Raw genomic sequence first — 17266 nt, 5'->3', positions numbered from 1 at the left:
CTCTGAGCCCCTGCTGCCCCAGCTCTGCACCAAGCCCAGACCCTGTACAGACCCTAAAATGGGTTTCAGAGCAGGTGCCTCATGCACATCTCTGTTTCCAGAGGTGGATGTGCATGTCTGATGTCTGCTGTGCAGGGGCAATCACACTCCCCAGCCCAATGTGCTATTGGCAGGGCTTTCACCTCTCACACGCTCAGGGAAAGATACCCAAGTCTCCAGGCCTATCTGACCTCCGAGGTCATTAAGCTATGTGATCCATTCTCGGGTCCAAATCCCATGCTCACACCAGGTGAGCCCTCTTCATTGCCGAGTCCTTCACTTGGGCCTTAGAAGCATTTTGTGTCATGGCGTGATATGTCATATAGTGCATTACTGCTAGCGACACCTCCTGAAATAATACAACAATAATGAAGCAGTCCAGGAGAAGGAATGGAGGAGGTTGGTGGGCACACTCCCGGATGCAGAGGAGGTTGTCTGACTAATGACACTGTGAGGATGCTCATGCCCCCTCCATGGACACGGCTTTCATCAGGACAACTCCTACACTGTGAAGCAGGACTGCCAACCCCCAGTGTTCAGAAATCAAGGGTCAGGCCCAAAAAATCCCTAGAGTGACTTAAATATCATGAGATTTGAATGAGACTACAGCTTGGTTGGGGTTGATTTGTCATTCAGTGTCGGTGTATTTAGGGCTCATCCTTCAAGCTTCTTTTTCCAGCTGTGTAGGTCAGACACTTACTTTTTTTACATGAAAAGTGAGAGTCTCGGGTAATAACCTCAGTGCAGATGTTGGGGCTTTAAGAAAAACACTCAGTAGCCCGAGGCTTATGATAGACTCACACAAGTTGGCCAGACTGTGAATGCACGGGGACGATTCTCTCATTACCACAGCTCCTGGTAAGTAAACCTCTCTTTTCCAGCCTCCAGCATGGAGGTTTTTGTCCATGACATCCCTGACATGTGAGCTCACTGACATGCGAGGGACTCCCAGGAAAGTTTACCCATTCGCGCCTCATTCCCCCATCTTTGCCTTTCCCCACCATGGCACCGGTGTGCACATCCTATTATTCCTCACTGCCCATCTCTATGACCCACCGGCAGTGTTGTGCTTTCCTTCCCCCTGCAGAGAGCCTCCCAATGCAGAGCCTGCGCTGCTACAATGACTACACCTCCCAGATGACCTGCACATGGCAGGAATACACAGCAGCACGACGCTTCCTCAATGTGACTCTTTACCATGAGGACAATTTAAACAAGTAAGTGCCTGACCCCTGCTCTGCTGCAGAAGGACACAAGAGGCCTGCAGCTGCTGAACCTAAGAGGTGGGAATGGGAGGAGGAAAAGGGATCCGAGCTGACAGCCAGGTTTTGAGGAGCACGTGGACACTTGTGCTGGCCCTGCTGGGGGTGAAAGTTGGAGACTCTTTTAGGTCTGCATTGGGAGGATGGGGAGATACAGGAAGGTGCGCTGATCAGTTTATTTTCATTACTTTTTCTATCACTCTCCCTTGATTTTTCTGGGGGATCCCAGGTGAGAGTAATGGCAGGGCCTGTTAGCTTACTGTACCTGGAGTGGAGAAATAGGCATTAGAGTACAGCTGGGTTGAGGTTCATTCATCAGTAGAAGAGAGAAGGATGATTACCCACTCCCAAAATTTCCCCTGGATCTTCTTTGTTGCAGGGTCAGAAAGAACATAGCTCTGGTGAGGTCATGTCTGCAAAATAAGGATGGGTGGAGAAACTGTGAAAAGAGGGAAGTGGTTATGCAAAGTTGTGCAATCAGGTTTCCGCCCAGAGTTACTGGGCTGTGTACCTCAGTATCTGCCCACCACATCTGTTTCCTTTAAAGAGGGGAACTAAGCCATCAGGCCTGGAGGGATGTGATGGGCAGAGAGGGAGAGGGACAGAAGGGAAGATGTGGAAAGCAAGAGATGGGGCGAGTAAAGATCAGGTTTAGGAGTGGGGGAAAGTGCTGGAGAATAGGAAGGTATCATCTCCGTTGTCCTTTTGGGAAGAGATGCTGAAATCATTAGTGGCTTGAGCCCATGCCAATTGAAGTTAGTGGAAGGACTCCCACTGACTTCACTGTGCTTTGGGTTGGGACCTAAGTGAGCCCATCACCTCTGGAAAAAAAACCCATACAAGGACTTGACCCTTGAGAGAATGCTTTGGAGTCCAATCAGATGAGCTGTGAGGATGGATCCTGGGATGAGCATGAACTAGTCAGACAACATGAACACTACTGCCAGCAATATGCCCTTGAAACACAGCTCTCTACTTATCCTTCACCGCACACAAGCACGCTACCAACATCAAGACGGCCCAGTGCATGGATGAGACCAGCTCATGTGTGAAGAACAACTGGCTGAAGCTGAACCAGAGCAAGATAGAGGTGATGCTGGTGGGCAGAGGAAAGCATTTTGAAGAGTTTGCAGCCACAGTGCAGTCTCTCTTGGCTGAAGTCACATACCCACAATCAGTCAGTTCAGTCCATCACTGAGGAGTACTCACGGATTCCTCACTGACCCTAAGCTCTCACATAGCAGTGCCAGCAAATAACGCTTTTTATCATCTCTGGTTGGCTGGGAGACTCGGTCCCATCCTGGTGGACCTGGCTTCAGTTATTCACATCTTTGTCATTTCTTGGCTGGACCACAGCAAGGCAAAGTACCTGGGCATGAAACCTTCAGTGTATAGGAAACTCCAGCTAGTACAGAACACTGCAGTGTGTCTCCTCAGCAACACAGGCTATCAGGAACTCACCACCACTGTCCTCCACTGGCTTCCCACAGAATTTCAAATGAAGTTAAAGGTCTTGTCCTTATCTTCAAGGCTCTCCAGGGTTGGAGCCCAAGCCATCTAATGGGCCATCTAATGTTCTCAAATAAAAATTGTGGTTGACAACTCCACTCCTCTGGCACAATGGAATTCTTGTCACTAAGAGTAACACTCATCTGTGCTGGAGACAGAGCTTTCTCAGGGGCCAGTCTGAGACTGTGGAATCAACTTCCATGGGAACTTAACAACAGTCACAACCTTCCACTCCAAGTGCAAAGCAATCTCTTTGAAATGCCTTTGCTAATATAAATACACAGCAACATGTGTATATTTAAAAAAAAATCCCTACCAACACAAGACACTGCACTTCATATGCTTTTCCCTCTGGGAAGAGGATGAGAGACACGCCCACAGATGACAGATGTGAAGTCACATTGCTTAATGATCTACTCAAAGGTGCTCAGATGCTACAGTGATGAGCGCAGCATAAGAATCTATATAGACTAGAACTGAATGTGGGGAAGGTTTCAGGAGCCTAATTTGGGATTTTCTATCTGTACCTAAATCAGCTTCTCCTAGGTCTCTCTTTTCACACACAGTAACAGCACACAGATGCCATGTGAGCCTCAGGGAACCAAGAGGTTGCCTGACTGCCAGGACTCCTGTGTCTGCTGGAGCTGCCACAGGAACAGCACCCTTTTTGCAATTGGGGTGCACGACAGATACACTTTCAAACCCAATCGGTTGCTGCAGGCCGAGCTGAACTTCAGCCTCTTCCAGAATGGTAAGGGCAAGACACCCACCTCTCTCTTTGCTCCAGGAATATTTGAGATCCTTTGAAATTAATACTTCTTCCTCTGCCCTGATTCCCTAACCCTAGTCAAGAATCCTGATCGCTAACCTTTAACCTTACTTCCGCTTGCCAGCCTATTATCTTGCCAGGAATAGTTTCATTTCCACTGTGAGGCCTATGCTCCTGTTTCTCACTTAGAGAATGATGGATGGATCGATTCCTTCCTTACCGGCCTACAATGGAAAAGCCAAATGTATTCCTCCCAGTTGACCCACCCTCTTGCTCTGGCTGAGTGTCTCTGTCATTAGGAAAAAACTGATCTCAAACAAACCTTTTTACTCAGAAAAATATTCAGTAATATGTATTCACCTTTAAATTAATACCTCACTCATGTCCCTATTACCCTTCTGTTCTGTTCACCACCATTTTTACTATGGCCTTGGCAATTCCACCTGTTAAACTGCCAAGTGCCAACAGGATAAGAATTAAACAGGCCCTCTGCCCACTCTCCATCCTCATCTACTAATAACCGCAAACCTGTGTTTTCCCTTCTCATTTCCAGTCCAGCCCCTCCCGCCTCAGAAGCTCTGGATCAACGTCACAGAAGCAGGTGACTTCTTGCTGGCCTGGGAAGCAGCAGAAGGGAGTAAGGGAAGCCACTGGGTGTATGATGAATTGGAGTTTGAAGTGACCTACAGGAGGGAGTGGGAATCCTGGGAGGTAGGCATGAGATGTGCTTAGGCATTGGCATGTGCTGTTCTTGGTTGCACCTTTTAGAGGGCAGAAGACAAACCTTTGCAATCCTCTGAAACCTGCTTGGCTGTTGAACCCAACTGATCCTCTGAAACCTGAATGGCCCAGAGGATGGGTCCGTGCACGCTGCAACTAGCTGTGTACACATCTTACAAATCCTGTGCCGTCCAGCCATGGCTAGTCATGGCCAAAGATCTATCAAGTAAAAAGCAGCCTCTGCACTATGAGAGCAATGAACCCTGCACAAGCAGTATCTGGCTCCACTTTACTCTGAGATCACAGCGCTGGCTGTGCTTGGCTAAGCAGATTTGCCCAAGAAAAGGATCCTCCCATGCCTCTCTAACAAGTCTCTCTCTCTCTCTCTCTCTCTCTCTCTCTCCCCACTACCCCTGACTCCTCACTATCTCTTCGCCATTGGCAGAACTCTTACTCGGTGTCAGTCGCAAACTCCTCCCATTACCTGCTGAGGCGTGATGCCCTTGTGCCGGGCAGCACCTATGTAGCTCGTGTGCGATCCAAGCCGAGCCAGGGCGCTGGTTGGTCTGGGCAGTCCAGCGAATGGAGCGCTGCCGTGTCCTGGAAGTCCCAGGAAGGTAATTCAGGAGGCCGAGGGGCTGTGTGGAGAAGCAGGGCTGTGTGGAGAAGCTGGCAGCAGAGGGATATTGTGCTTTGCTTCCAGAGGATATAGGGGCTGAGAATTTGATGAAAATGGTCCAGTTTCACTGGTGTTCTCTTATTTGAATGAATTTGGTGCCACTGATAGGTAGCAGAGCAGTAGCTGCGGAAACTTCAGTGCTCTGGTGAGTCCCATGGCACAGGTACCAGTCCCAGTGCAGCACTGGCAGGGGCAGTACAATCTCCTTATACAAACTTCCCCTGCCACTGCACCTGAAACCCCTTGCCTTGATGGGACCCTTCTAGGTGTGCTCAGTATCCAGCCTCTCAGCAATAGGGCCAGTGAGTGCCCGTGGAGATGGTGGGTTTTGGGATGTGGGCTCAGGAGAGGCCAGTCTTTTTGTCTCTTGCAATATGTGGATTGAATCTTTTGGATGAATGGACCAGCATAATGCTCTGGGCTTTCATAGAAAACCCTGAAACAGAGGGCATCTCTACACTACTAAATGATGTTGACCCAAATGATGTTGGCATGCAACCTCTGCAGTAATTAAATCACGTTTGTGCATCCACACTATGCTCCCTGTGTTGGTTGTGCGCATCCTCATCAGCACTGCTTGCATTGAGGCAGAGAGCAGTGCACCATGGGTAGCTATCCCAGTGTGCAACTTGCCACCATCTAGCACAGGGTATTTTGGGAGGGTTTTGCAATGCCTCATGGGGCCAAAATGAGTGGCACAGAGGTGACTAGGAACATGATTTCAACATCCTAGAATGCAGTGTTCTCCATCCCATAATTTCATCTGCATCCCATAATGTTCTGTGTCCTCAACCTAAGCACATGTGCCAAAGGTGGCATGTGAGCTGATTTTGTTTTACAGCCAGGCTGCAGGTCCTGGCCATTGCTGAACCTGCTGCCGGCCTGGGGTTCTGTTCACTCAGCCGGCAGCAGGCTAAGCAGGGCCAGCAGCAGGCTGAGTGGGCTGGGGTTCCATCCGCTGGCTCCTGCCAGCCAGAGTCCCGGCCACTGGCCTGCTCAGCTCACTGCCAGCCTGGGGTCCCAGCCGGAACCCCAGGCCGGCAGTGGGCTGAGTGGGCTGGTGGCCTGCCATTAAAAAAAAAATTGTCTCATGTGCCACCTTTGGCACGCGTGCTGTAGGTTAAGGACCCCTTTTCAAGTGTATACTGTGTGTACTGTACTTTATGGTAATTTTCACTATACATGATTTTCCTCTTATGTGCTGACCTTAGAACCTAACCCCCGCCTAAGATGTAACTCCACTGTAGCATAAAAAAAAATTGGGGGCACTGCTTTTTGGCACCCCCAAATCTTTGTGCCCTAGGCAGACACCTAGTTTGCCTAGTGGTTACCCCTGCCCTGCATCCGGCCCTGCTAACTTGAATTCATTCAAACTAGTCAGAAGATCTCTGACGTGTTCCTTATTTATTCTGATCTGCATCCCTTCCTCTTTATTATCTATGGTAACTTCACTAGTCATCCAGTCACGTGTTCTTTTCTGTGAAAGACTGAAGCAAAGGAAGGTAGCATAGCTGCTTAATGCCTACTATCTTCCATTACCAGCTCACCTTCTCCATTGAGCAGCAGGCCCACATCATCCCCGACTTTTCTTTTTCATCTGACACATTTGTAGAACTCTCTTCTTGTCTCTAACATTCCTTGCCAGATGTAACTCATTCTCGCCTTGGCTTTCCTGATTTTGTCCTTACACACTCACACTATTCCCATGTATACTTCCTTAGTGACACAGCCCTCCTTCCATTTCCTGGATGTATCCCACTTGGTTTTTGGATAGGTAAAAAACTCCTTGTGCAGCCACATTGGCTTCCTGTAGCTCTTCTTATCTTTCTTCTGCATTTGAATAGCTTGATGTTTAGCCTCTAATGTTACATCTTTTAGGAACGGCTAGCGCGCTTTGGCTCCTTTTCTTCCTAATTGGTCTTTCCATGGGACCTTGCCTACTATTTCTCCAAGCTGGTTGAAATCTATCTTTCTGAACTCCAGTGTTCTTGTTTGGCTGTTCTCATGTCCTCCTGTAGCGAGAGGGGTCCCCTCCCCCACACTCCTCAGACAGGGAATAGGCTAGGAACCCTGCAGTCCCAGGCAGAGGCCCGGCTGCCTATCCCCGCCCCCAGGAAGTCAAGGGGTGGGACCGGAAGTTCAAGGCCCCCTCTGCCTGTTCCCGCCCCCAGGAAGTCAGGGGGCGGGACAGGAAGTATAAAACCGTCCCGCCCTCGTTAGATGGAGGTGTCTTGGAGAGCCGCGAGGTGCCTGATCTGCTGGCCGGCTCCCGTCTTCTGAGGCCTGGACTCCTGCAGCAGCACCCAGCAGTGCGCCCTTCGGACGCTCGCCCTGCGAAAGAATGACCAACCACCCGAAACTGTACGTGAGGCGTGGATGGACCGCCTGACCCCGGCACGAGCAGTGGACCGACGCCTGCCCTGTACCCGTGATGTGATGACCGCCTGAACCCGGACGCTAGACTGATCCTGACCTGGTCCCGTACCCCGACGATGACTGACTTCCGCTGAGAACTATATTGGGTAACCCCTGACGACGCGCGAAGGAGTATCAGGAGGGAGTTAGCAGCCGGGCTGCTGACTACTCAGCCGCAGCAGCCCAGCCGATGGTATGTGCATCGGCCGGATCCCCCATGACCACCCGTCGTGTGGTTCGTGTAAGCACTGCCGCTCACCTTTGTCCAGTGTGTTCGTGCAGATCCCACTGACTCACCTTCGGCCAGCGCGACTAGTCCCTGCGCTGAACGCCTTGTGAAGCCTGACATTCCCCCTCGCCACCACTTAAGGGACTCTTCTCCTTCCTTTTACTTAACTTGATCCGTCAGTTCCTTGCTCGCCCTCCCCAAGGGCAGAGCCTTTACACTGCTTGTTAGCTCGCTGCCAAAGGAGCAAGCTTAACTGCTTGTAGCTTGCTGCACAAGCCGGAGCCTGTCAAATACTTGTTGCTCTGTCCTGCACGAAAGGGCTGGAGCCCCGAAAACTGTTCGTTCGCCGCCCGGCCCTACCCAAGGGCTCGGACTACCGACTTCATTCGCTCAGCCCCTGCGACCAGGAGCTGAGCCCTGGCCAAGGCCGTTACGCCTCCTTTCCTTAGGATCTTGAATTCTATCAGATCATGATCACTTCCTCCCAAGTTCCCGGCCACCTTCATGTTCACAACTAATTCATCCCTGTTGGTCAACACCAGGTCCAAAATGGATGACCCCGTAGTTGTTTCTTCAACTTTCTGATTCAGAAAGTTGTCCCCTACACATGCTAAGAATTTGCAGGACATACTATGTTTTGTTGTAATAGTCTTCCAGCAGATATCAGGGAAGTTAAAATCCCCCATTAATACTAGCTCATGTGTGTTAGCTAATCTTGTTATCTGCTTGTAGAATGCCTCATCCACTTCCTCTTCTTGATTTGGTGCTGTATAATAGACCCCCACCATAACATTACTACTAAGCTTTTCCATTTTTATCCTCGCCCAGAAACTCTCAGTATATGTGCCATTCACTTCCTCTTGGACCTCAGAGCAAGTATCCACATCCTTGATGTACAGCACAATGCTGCCTCCTTCCCCCCACATACCTATCCATTTGGAACAAACAATATCCCTCCAATCATGAGGTGTCCTACCAAGTCTCTGTAATGCCAATTAAGTCATAATTTTCTTCATATACCATGACTTCCAGTCCATCCTGCTTATTCCCCATACTCCTTACATTGGTATACAGACACTGAAGATATTTTGCAGACTGCTCAGTTGCTTTTCCTCTTGCCTTTTTAATGCAGTTGTGGTTTCTATGATGATTCCTTGGAGGCTAGATTACTGTGGGACATAGAAAGAAACAATTCAAAGTTGTTGATGGCATTCACGGAGCAGCTGCAGATGATGGAGAGCTGGTTCTGGGTCCGAGAGACAAGCATTGACTGGTAGGATCACGTTGTCATGCGGATTTGGGATGATGAGCAGTGGCTGCAGAACTTTCGAATGTGCAAGGCCATATTCCTGGATCTATGTACAGAGCTTGCCCCAGCCCTCCAACTCAGAGATACCAAAATGAGAGCTGCATGGACAGTGGAGAATAGGGTGACCAGATGTCCCGATTTTATAGGGACAATCCCAATAGTCAAGGCTTTGTCTTATATAGGCACCTATTACTCTGCACTCCATCCCAATTTTTCACACTTGCTATCTGCTCACTCTAGTGGAGAAGTGAGTGATCTCAGTGAAAAAAATCCCCATGGTTATAGCTGCCTGCTGTGTTCTGCATAATATCTGTGAAGCAAAGGAGGGAAAGTTTCCACCAGGGTGGAGATGGAATAGATGTCTGTTGAGTGGTGCGGGAAAATGTCCTATTGTGGTGAAAGAAATAAGGCAGCTCTCCCCAGAAACCTTCAGCAGGGGATTGCAGACTACCTCCAGTAAAGTTGCCTCAAGGTCTTTATGGAGGATTCCTGGGACATCCTGGTGCACATAAACAAACTATTCTATGGGGACCCTTCTTCCTAACTCTAGAGGGGGATGAGAAGCAGATAGCAACACTACCTCTATTGGTTATTTCATTACTACTTCCAGCATAAGTAAAAAAGAGTAAATCAACAGATGTGTCCTGCTACTTCGGGGGTTCCATCCAAACAATTTCAAAGCAAATTGCAGTCTTATCAGAGGTTCCTTCCCGTGCATCAGGCTCACCTATGCTGGACTGTAGGGACTGGCTGGACTGTCCAGGACTCAACAGGTCCTGGCTCACTGTGAGGCTGGAACCCCCAGTCACCTGTCCTCCATTCTCCTCCTTTTCTTCTTCCTCCACCTCCTCTTCAGCTCATGGCAGGAGCCTGTGACTCGGGCTCCTCTGAAATACCCATGGGGCTCTTGGGGGTGGTAGTGGGGTCTCCACTGAGGATGGCATGCAGCTTTTCGTAAAAATGGCAGGACTGCAGCTACACAGAGTGATTAATAGCCTCCCTTGCCTTCTGATACCTGCCACAGCTCCTTGGCTTTCACACAGTGCTGCTGCTGGTCCCTCCTGTAGCCCTTCTCCTCCATGCCCCAAGTGACCTTCTCCTAGATGTTGACATTTCTATGTCTAGCTCAGAGCTGTGCCTGCATAGCTTCTTATCCTGAAAGAATCAAGAGATCTGACTCCTTCCCCATCCCCAGGGTACTCCAGGCAGGAGCACATATGTAGCATGTAGCCAAAATGGTCAGCAGGGCAGTTGCTAGGCGCACTCTAGAGCTGCTAGGTGCGCTCTCCAAGCCGGGCAAACAGAAAATGGAACTTCAAGAATTCATGGAGCTTTAAAGAGGAGGACTGGCTTCCTGTGTACGTGCTGCTGGGCAATGGAGTTCAAAATGGTGACCAGAGTGGTCAAAATGGGGTATTGTGGGACACCTCCTGAAGGCCACTAATGGCTGATGTAAGTAATGCAGTGTCTACATTGATACTGCTTCTACCTAACTACATCTATCTAAATTCTATGCTGCTCATGGAGGTGGAGTTATTAAGACAGCATAGCAGGTGCGTTAAATCAGCAGGAATTAAATTTTAGTGTAGACATTTACTTAGTTAGGTCAACGTAAGTTGCCTTACATTGACCTAACTCTGTTATGTAGACCAGGTCTAAAAGTTTTCCTTTCTTCCCTCAACAGTCTCAATCAGTTCCTGCTCCACTGTCCTCCCCATCCCTCCCAACCCTGCCCCTCCCAGAGCTACACTAACCACTGGCTCCTCACTAGGGGATGAGGCTCAGCCCAAGAACCTTCGCTGCCTCTTCAATGGGGTTGATCAGCTAACATGCAGCTGGGAAGTGAGGAGAGAGGTCACCAGCTCTGTCTTGTTCAAGCTCTTCTACAGAACCCCACCGGCATCAGAGTAAGTGACCTAGCCATGGCAGCGTATACTTGTCCTCCTGGATCTGACTATCCCTCCTGCTCACTCAGGCCTGGCTGCTCTCTTCCTCAGAGAGACAGAATGCTCTCCAGTCCATGAGGAGGAACTGCCTGGCAGCCACTACCTGCTCCACAGCTGTGAGATCAATGTCACCAAGCCCAGCAGGCTGAGCCAGTACCTCATAACTGTCCGGCCCAAGAAGGAAGAGAAACTGATTGAAGCCTACAAAAACAGTGAGAGCTCATTTGGTTACTCTGCCCAGGGTTATCTGATGGTTTCTCCTCCAGCTTAGGAAATGCTTGGGTTGGCAGAGAGGTGGAATGGTTAACAAAAGAGCTAGACAGTGATGTGTGGGTGGGGCAGAGGGCTGGTAAAGGAAGTTCCCAGCACTGGAGCTCCTGACTGGCACCGACAGAACACTGCCCTGAGAAGGTACAGAATGGGCGTGTGGAGATGAGTCAGATAGGGGCACTGCTATTAGCAGTCCTTGGTGCTCGTCTGCTCAAGCAACAAGTTTTACCCAAGTGTATCCTTAGTCCTACCCACAACGCAGAGTGGGAAAGGGAATGGGCAGGAAGATAAGCTGGGAGATGGATGCATGTTCCTAATGCATTGTTTGTGTTCTAGTCAAGCCACTTGCACCTGTCAACGTGACAATGACAAAGACGGAAGACCAGAAGTATGAGCTGAGATGGACAAAACAGATCCTAAGCTATGACTATATAGGCCAGAGATATGAATTCTTGTATTGGAAGACTAGTGATTCCTTGAAGGTAGGTGATGGTACTGCTGGAAGCCTAGGACTCTGGGGAGCTGGGTGGATGGGACAGAGTTCCTCACTCCTCCTCCATTTCTTCTCCTCTTCTCTTCCCAGAATGCCCAGCTTGTAAACATCAGCAATGACAAGCCTCCCTTCATCTTCACCCTGCAGATGCTGGAACCCTCCACACACTATAGGGGAAAAATGCGGGCGAGGGTGCACTTGGACAGCTACAAGGGGTTCTGGAGCGAGTGGAGTGAGGAGTGCACCTGGGAAACTGAGAGTGGTACATCCCAGTTGGGCTACTGGCTTGGGGCTTTGGGGGATGGGGTCAGTTCACTCCCTAGAGAAACGGGTCCCTTAGCTGGAGTTTCAGGGGAACTGGGGTTTCATACACTTACTTAAGCAAAGAGCCTGACCAGGGTCCCCTTGGTACCTGGCTGCATGCTTCAGATCACAGAGAAGGAGTATAATTAGCTTATCTGAATGGGAGCAAGAAAACTATATGCAAGTCAGGGGCTGGAAGTGGATACACTAGGTGAGGAGGGAAGGGGGGCCTCCACAAGGAGGATTAGAAGCGTGAACTGCCTACACTGTCAGAGTGTTGTACAGCAATTTTAGTTCCATGATTCCCAGGAAAATTAGGGAGGTGTGACATTCCCCTCTGGTGTTATATAGACCGGTGATCTGCTAGGTCACTCCAATCCTTGACTTTGGGAGCCAGCCTTACCTTGCTCCGCTGTGAGAACCCTTACTCCTGGGCTGTTCACATACAGCCTCTGGCATGTAAGCTGCTCCCAGCTACTTGCAACCAAATGACACTAGTCAATATCTCCAGTTCCAAACACAACCCTAGGAATCTGCGTCTTGCAGTGTCCAGTTATGCCCGCTGGATGCTGCAAGCTTATATGAGTTTGTCAATTTAACAAAAATTGATGTGTACCAGGCTTGTTTTCCCAAGGAGAGACTCTGACATGGTTCAAACCACACACACTGCTTCAGGTAGAATAAACAAACAGATTTATTAACTACTAAGATAAATTTTAAGTGATCATAAGTCAAAGCCTAACAAGTCAGATTTGGTCAAATTAGATAAAAGCAAAACACATTCTAAGCTGATCTTAACACTTTCAATGTACTAACAAACTTAGATGCTTCTCACCACAGGCTGGCTGGTTGCTCTTCAGCCAGGCTCTCCCCTTTGATCAGCGCTTCAGTCGCTTGGAGTGGTGTCTGCAAATGTAGGTGGGAGAGAGAGGAAGAGCATGCCAAATGTCTCTCCCGTTTATCATGTCCTTTCTCCTCTCTTGGCTTTGCCCCCTGCCCCCTGCTTCAGAGTCAGGTGAGCATTACTGAATCTCTCCAAGCAAGGTTGAGCAATTCCCCTGGTGTGGCCTCATGCAGGTGAGTCATTGCACTGTAGCTCCCTTGCTGGACAATGGCTGTTGATGAGTTATTTGACACTCTGCCCTGGCATTGGTTACTTTCCTTGCTGTTGCCTCTGGGGAGCTAATGTCTGCCTGATTGTCCTAATTTACAGCAGATTTTAGTTTCAAACATATTACACAATTATAATAACTTCATATGCATTTATGATCTACATATATGGATAGAGAAAATTACTTTCAGCACATCATAACCTTTCCCAATACCTTACAAGGCATGCTTTATATGTAAGATCAGTTATATGAAAATGAGGAATATGGGGCTTACAGCATGCTCTCGAAAGGTACAGAATGTCACAGGAGGGTCACATGACTGTAATCTTCTCCACGTTTTATGTCTGCATTGCAGCCTTTGATGTTTCCAGGTTACTACCTTTAAGAGGAACCAGGCAGACTGGATCCCACTGGATGTGGTCAGTCTGAAAATGGGGCTGGAGGCCTGTAAGCGTGCGGACTCACCCTACGGTGCCTCCTGCTGGTCGTCCATGAGAATTAGCTCACTAGCCCTCTGGAACACCCTTTGTCAGCTGGTGATTTGGTACTGCTGGGCCCCCAGGTCCCTCCTGGACCCTGGTACCCCTTTCTCTGGGTTGCTGCCCCCGTGGCAGTACCCCCACACTCAGGTTCTGGGTCTCCCCACGCAGGGGAACCCTCACCCACTAACCCCACCTCGCCTCAGTCTGGGCTACTGCCAGTCACCATCTAGCCCCCGTGCCCTAGGGCAGACTGCACTATAAGCCACTCATCACAAGCAAGGGGGTTCGGACCTACTGCCTTCCTCTACCACCCAGTACCCTCTTAGGCCTTAAACCAGGCCTTGCAGCCTGGGGAGTTGCCAGCCAGGAGCTTCCCTGGCTTTCCCCAGCCCTGCTTCACTCCTAGTATCCTTTCTGCTAGGCAGCCAGGCCCTGTTCCCTCTCAGACCAGAGACAGCCTGCTAAGCTCTTGGCTGCCCTGACCTTCTTATAAGGTCCAATTAAGCTGTTTGGGTGTGGCCCCAGCTGCAGCCACTTCCCCCAGTCACCTGGGGTTTTGCTCCCTTCCCCAGCCCCAGTCTTCTGCAGGCCTTTTCCATCCTGCTACATCCCTCCCCCCTCCTCAAGATCACCACCTCTGGGGGAAGGGGTGTCTCCTGACCTGGACCAGTTGCCCAGGGGCCTCCAGAGCCGCGTGCTTCTTCTTGGAGTCCTCTAGCCACTTCCGCAAGTGGGTCTCCTCCTCGACAGTGGCCTCATACTCCTTAGTGAGGTCCAGGGGCTTCACCTTGGCATTGGCCCCTCTGCAGCCTCCAGCTGTGTGCACAGGTCAGAATCCCCAAAGCCCTCTTCCCTCAGGGTCTGGGTTCCACAGTTCCCTTCTCCATTACTGTCTGGGTCCCAGCCTCCTGACAGCCCCACTCAGTCTGGGTTTTTCTCTGTGACAGGCTCCGTGACCGTCTGGGTCTCACCCTCCTGCAGGGTTCCCGCCATCCCAGTCATTACCTCCTCTAGTTTTGGCCCCTCCGGGCCCTCAGGCACCTCGTCCGGCTGCTCCTCAGTTCCCCTGAAGAGGCAGTGCCTCCTAATATGTCCTGGGAGATGGCAGCCCTAACAGGCTCCCCATCTCTTTGCTGTCTTCACTCCTCTTCGGTCCCTCTCGGGTCTCACCACCCCAGCAGGGTGGACCTGGACCCTCCGACTTGGGCCTGGGCATGCCCACTGCAGGTAGTCCTTCTGCCCACAGGCTGGCAGCTGCCCAGGTCTCCACACCTGGCAGACAGTCCCCGGAACTTGCCCCTCTTTCTCTCCTAGGTGAGGCTCTCGGCCTCCGCTCTAGTAGGGACAATCCTTTTTTACATGTCCGTGCCTTAAGCAGACATAACATGTCTGGCACTCAGTCACAGGCCCCCTGGCCCTGGCTCTCAGTCTGTCCCGAGCTTCTCCATGCCACTCTCCCTGTTTCCTCCGAAACTCCTGTCAGAGGAGTTTTACCAGGGCATGCTGCTCTTCTGCCAGCCGGCCCAACTGTCCATGGAGGGCACACTGCACCTCCCATAGTGTCTGTGGGTCATCAGGCCCCGTCTGCCAGGGCACTGATGTCTGTCCCCCACCCAGAGTTAACCCCTGGGGCCTCTGCAAAATACACCCCAGTATACCGGGGTTCCATTGTCCCCTTCCAAAGTCTCTATACAATAGTCCCACTGTCCTTGCTCTGGTCCCTTGTGTCAGGGGCCGACCACTTCTGCCCACATTCTCCACCACTTGTAAGTGTGTGGACTCATCCCTGCAGCGCCTCCTGCTGGTCATCTGTGGGAATTAACTCACTAGCCCTCTGGAGCACCCTTTGTCAGCCAGTGATCTGCTACTGCTGGGGCACCCGTGTCCCTCCCAGACCCCAGTACCCCTTTCTCTGGGTTGCTGCCCCCCTGGCAGAACCCCCACACTCTCAAGTTGTGGGTCTCCCCACCCAGGGGAACCCCCACCCACTAACCCCACCCCACTACCCCCACACTCAGGTTCTGGGTCTCCCCACGCAGGGGAACCCTCACCCACTAACCCCACCTCGCCTCAGTCTGGGCTACTGTCAGTCACCATCTAGCCCCCCCTCCCTGGGGCAGACTGCGGTATAAGCCATTCATCACAGGCAAGGGGGTTCGGACCTACTGCCTTCCTCTACCACCTCGTACCCTCTTAGGCCTTAAACCAGGCCTTTCAGCCTGGGGAGTTGCCAGCCAAGAGCTCCCCTGGCTTTTCCCAGCCCTGCTTCACTCCTAGTACCCTTTCTGCTAGGCAGCCAGGCCCTGCTCCCTCACAGACCAGAGACAGCCTGCTAAACTCTTGGCTGCCCTGGCCTTCTTATAAGGCCTAGTTGCTTAGTTTGGGGCATGGCCTCAGCTGCAGCCACTTCCCCCAATCAGCCAGGGTTTTGCTTCTTTCCCCAGCCCTCTGCAGGCCTTTTCCAACCCTTTCAGGGCAGGAGCGGTGCTCAGCCTGCTACAAGGCCAGTGAGAGAAATTTGTGATTCTAAGTGGAGGGCTGGAGAAGGGAAGAAATGATCCATGCTAGAAGGTAGAAAGGGATCAATCAATGGAGCTGGTTGAACTGTTCCTTCTGAACAACATTTTCATGTCTGTGAAATAATGAAAAGATGGGCTCTTTGTAACTGATTTTAAGCAAATCTGTCAGAGCCTAAAGGGGTTTCTCTGGTCATTCAGAGAAGCATTGCTTCATAGGTGTGTTGTTCAGCATTTGGAATTCAGGCTGTGTGATTGGTCACTAGGTATCATGGTGTGGTTCCTGGTCCCTGACTGGCTTCCTGAACCTGTGTAAACAGGAGAGTTGACTGAATAGGCCTTAATACTGAATTTTCAGAATCTCAAATGTTTGTGTTTCTTGTATATTTACACTTAACTGCAAGTCTTTTTTTGTTGATATCTGCAATGTTCTTGTAAGGATCTTCACTGGACATTACTGATCTGTTCTCAGAGGGTTGGTCTACACTAAAGCTGTAAGTCGATCTCAGTGAGGTTACTTCAGTTACATAAATTACGTAACTGTAATAGATGAAATTTAGGTCAACTTACAGCAGTGTCTACACCAGTGGTCCCCAACCTTTTCATCTGGCGGGCGCCAGATGAAGGACCATGACAGCAGTGGAGCATCCGCTGAAATGCCGCCGAATTTCTGTGGCATTTCGGCAGCGACGCCTCTCGATGATGTCACTTGTCGGCAGCAAGCGGTGTCATCGAGAGGTGTCGCCACCGAAATGCCACAGAAATTCGGGGGCGATGCCTCTCGATGCCGCTTGTCAGTGGCAAGTGGTGTCATTGAGAGGCATTGCTGCTGAAATGCCATTGAAATTCGGCGGCATTTCGGCGGATGCTCCACTGCCGGCCAGGACTCGGGCACATTTAGATGCCCCCACCTGCTGGCACCAAGTTGGGGACCTCTGGTCTACACCATAGAATTATAGGACTGGAAGGGACCTCGAGAGGTCATCTGTTCCAGTCCCCTGCACTCATTGCAGGACTAAGTATTATCTAGACCATCCCTGACAGGTGTTTGTCTAACGTGCTCTTAAAAATCTCCAATAATGGAGATTCCACACTCTCCCGAGGCAATTTATTCCGGTACTTAACCTGTGCTTCCTAACCTGACAGTTAGGAAGTTTTTCCTAATGTCCAACCTAAACCGCCCTTCCTGCAATTAAAGCCCATTGCTTCTTGT

The 17266-nt window shown here is 50.5% G+C and overlaps 1 protein-coding gene across 1 annotated transcript in view; it reads left to right on the top strand.

The window, feature by feature from the left end:
* The window catches only part of CSF2RB (colony stimulating factor 2 receptor subunit beta), a 29227-nt gene that overhangs the window by 3458 nt on the left and 8503 nt on the right, over positions 1-17266 (top strand). The window contains exons 3-10 of the mRNA XM_032779206.2: positions 1127-1256; positions 3377-3561; positions 4133-4290; positions 4745-4916; positions 10703-10838; positions 10929-11089; positions 11484-11629; positions 11731-11902. Coding sequence (XP_032635097.1) covers positions 1127-1256; positions 3377-3561; positions 4133-4290; positions 4745-4916; positions 10703-10838; positions 10929-11089; positions 11484-11629; positions 11731-11902 — 1260 coding nt within the window. The remainder of the gene's footprint in view (positions 1-1126; positions 1257-3376; positions 3562-4132; positions 4291-4744; positions 4917-10702; positions 10839-10928; positions 11090-11483; positions 11630-11730; positions 11903-17266) is intronic.

The sequence above is a fragment of the Chelonoidis abingdonii genome, chromosome 1 (genome assembly GCF_003597395.2).
Source record: "Chelonoidis abingdonii isolate Lonesome George chromosome 1, CheloAbing_2.0, whole genome shotgun sequence".
In the NCBI taxonomy this organism is placed as follows: domain Eukaryota; kingdom Metazoa; phylum Chordata; order Testudines; family Testudinidae; genus Chelonoidis; species Chelonoidis abingdonii.
The sequence above is the reverse complement of the archived record's forward strand: the minus strand, read 5'-3'. Positions and strand labels throughout refer to the sequence as shown.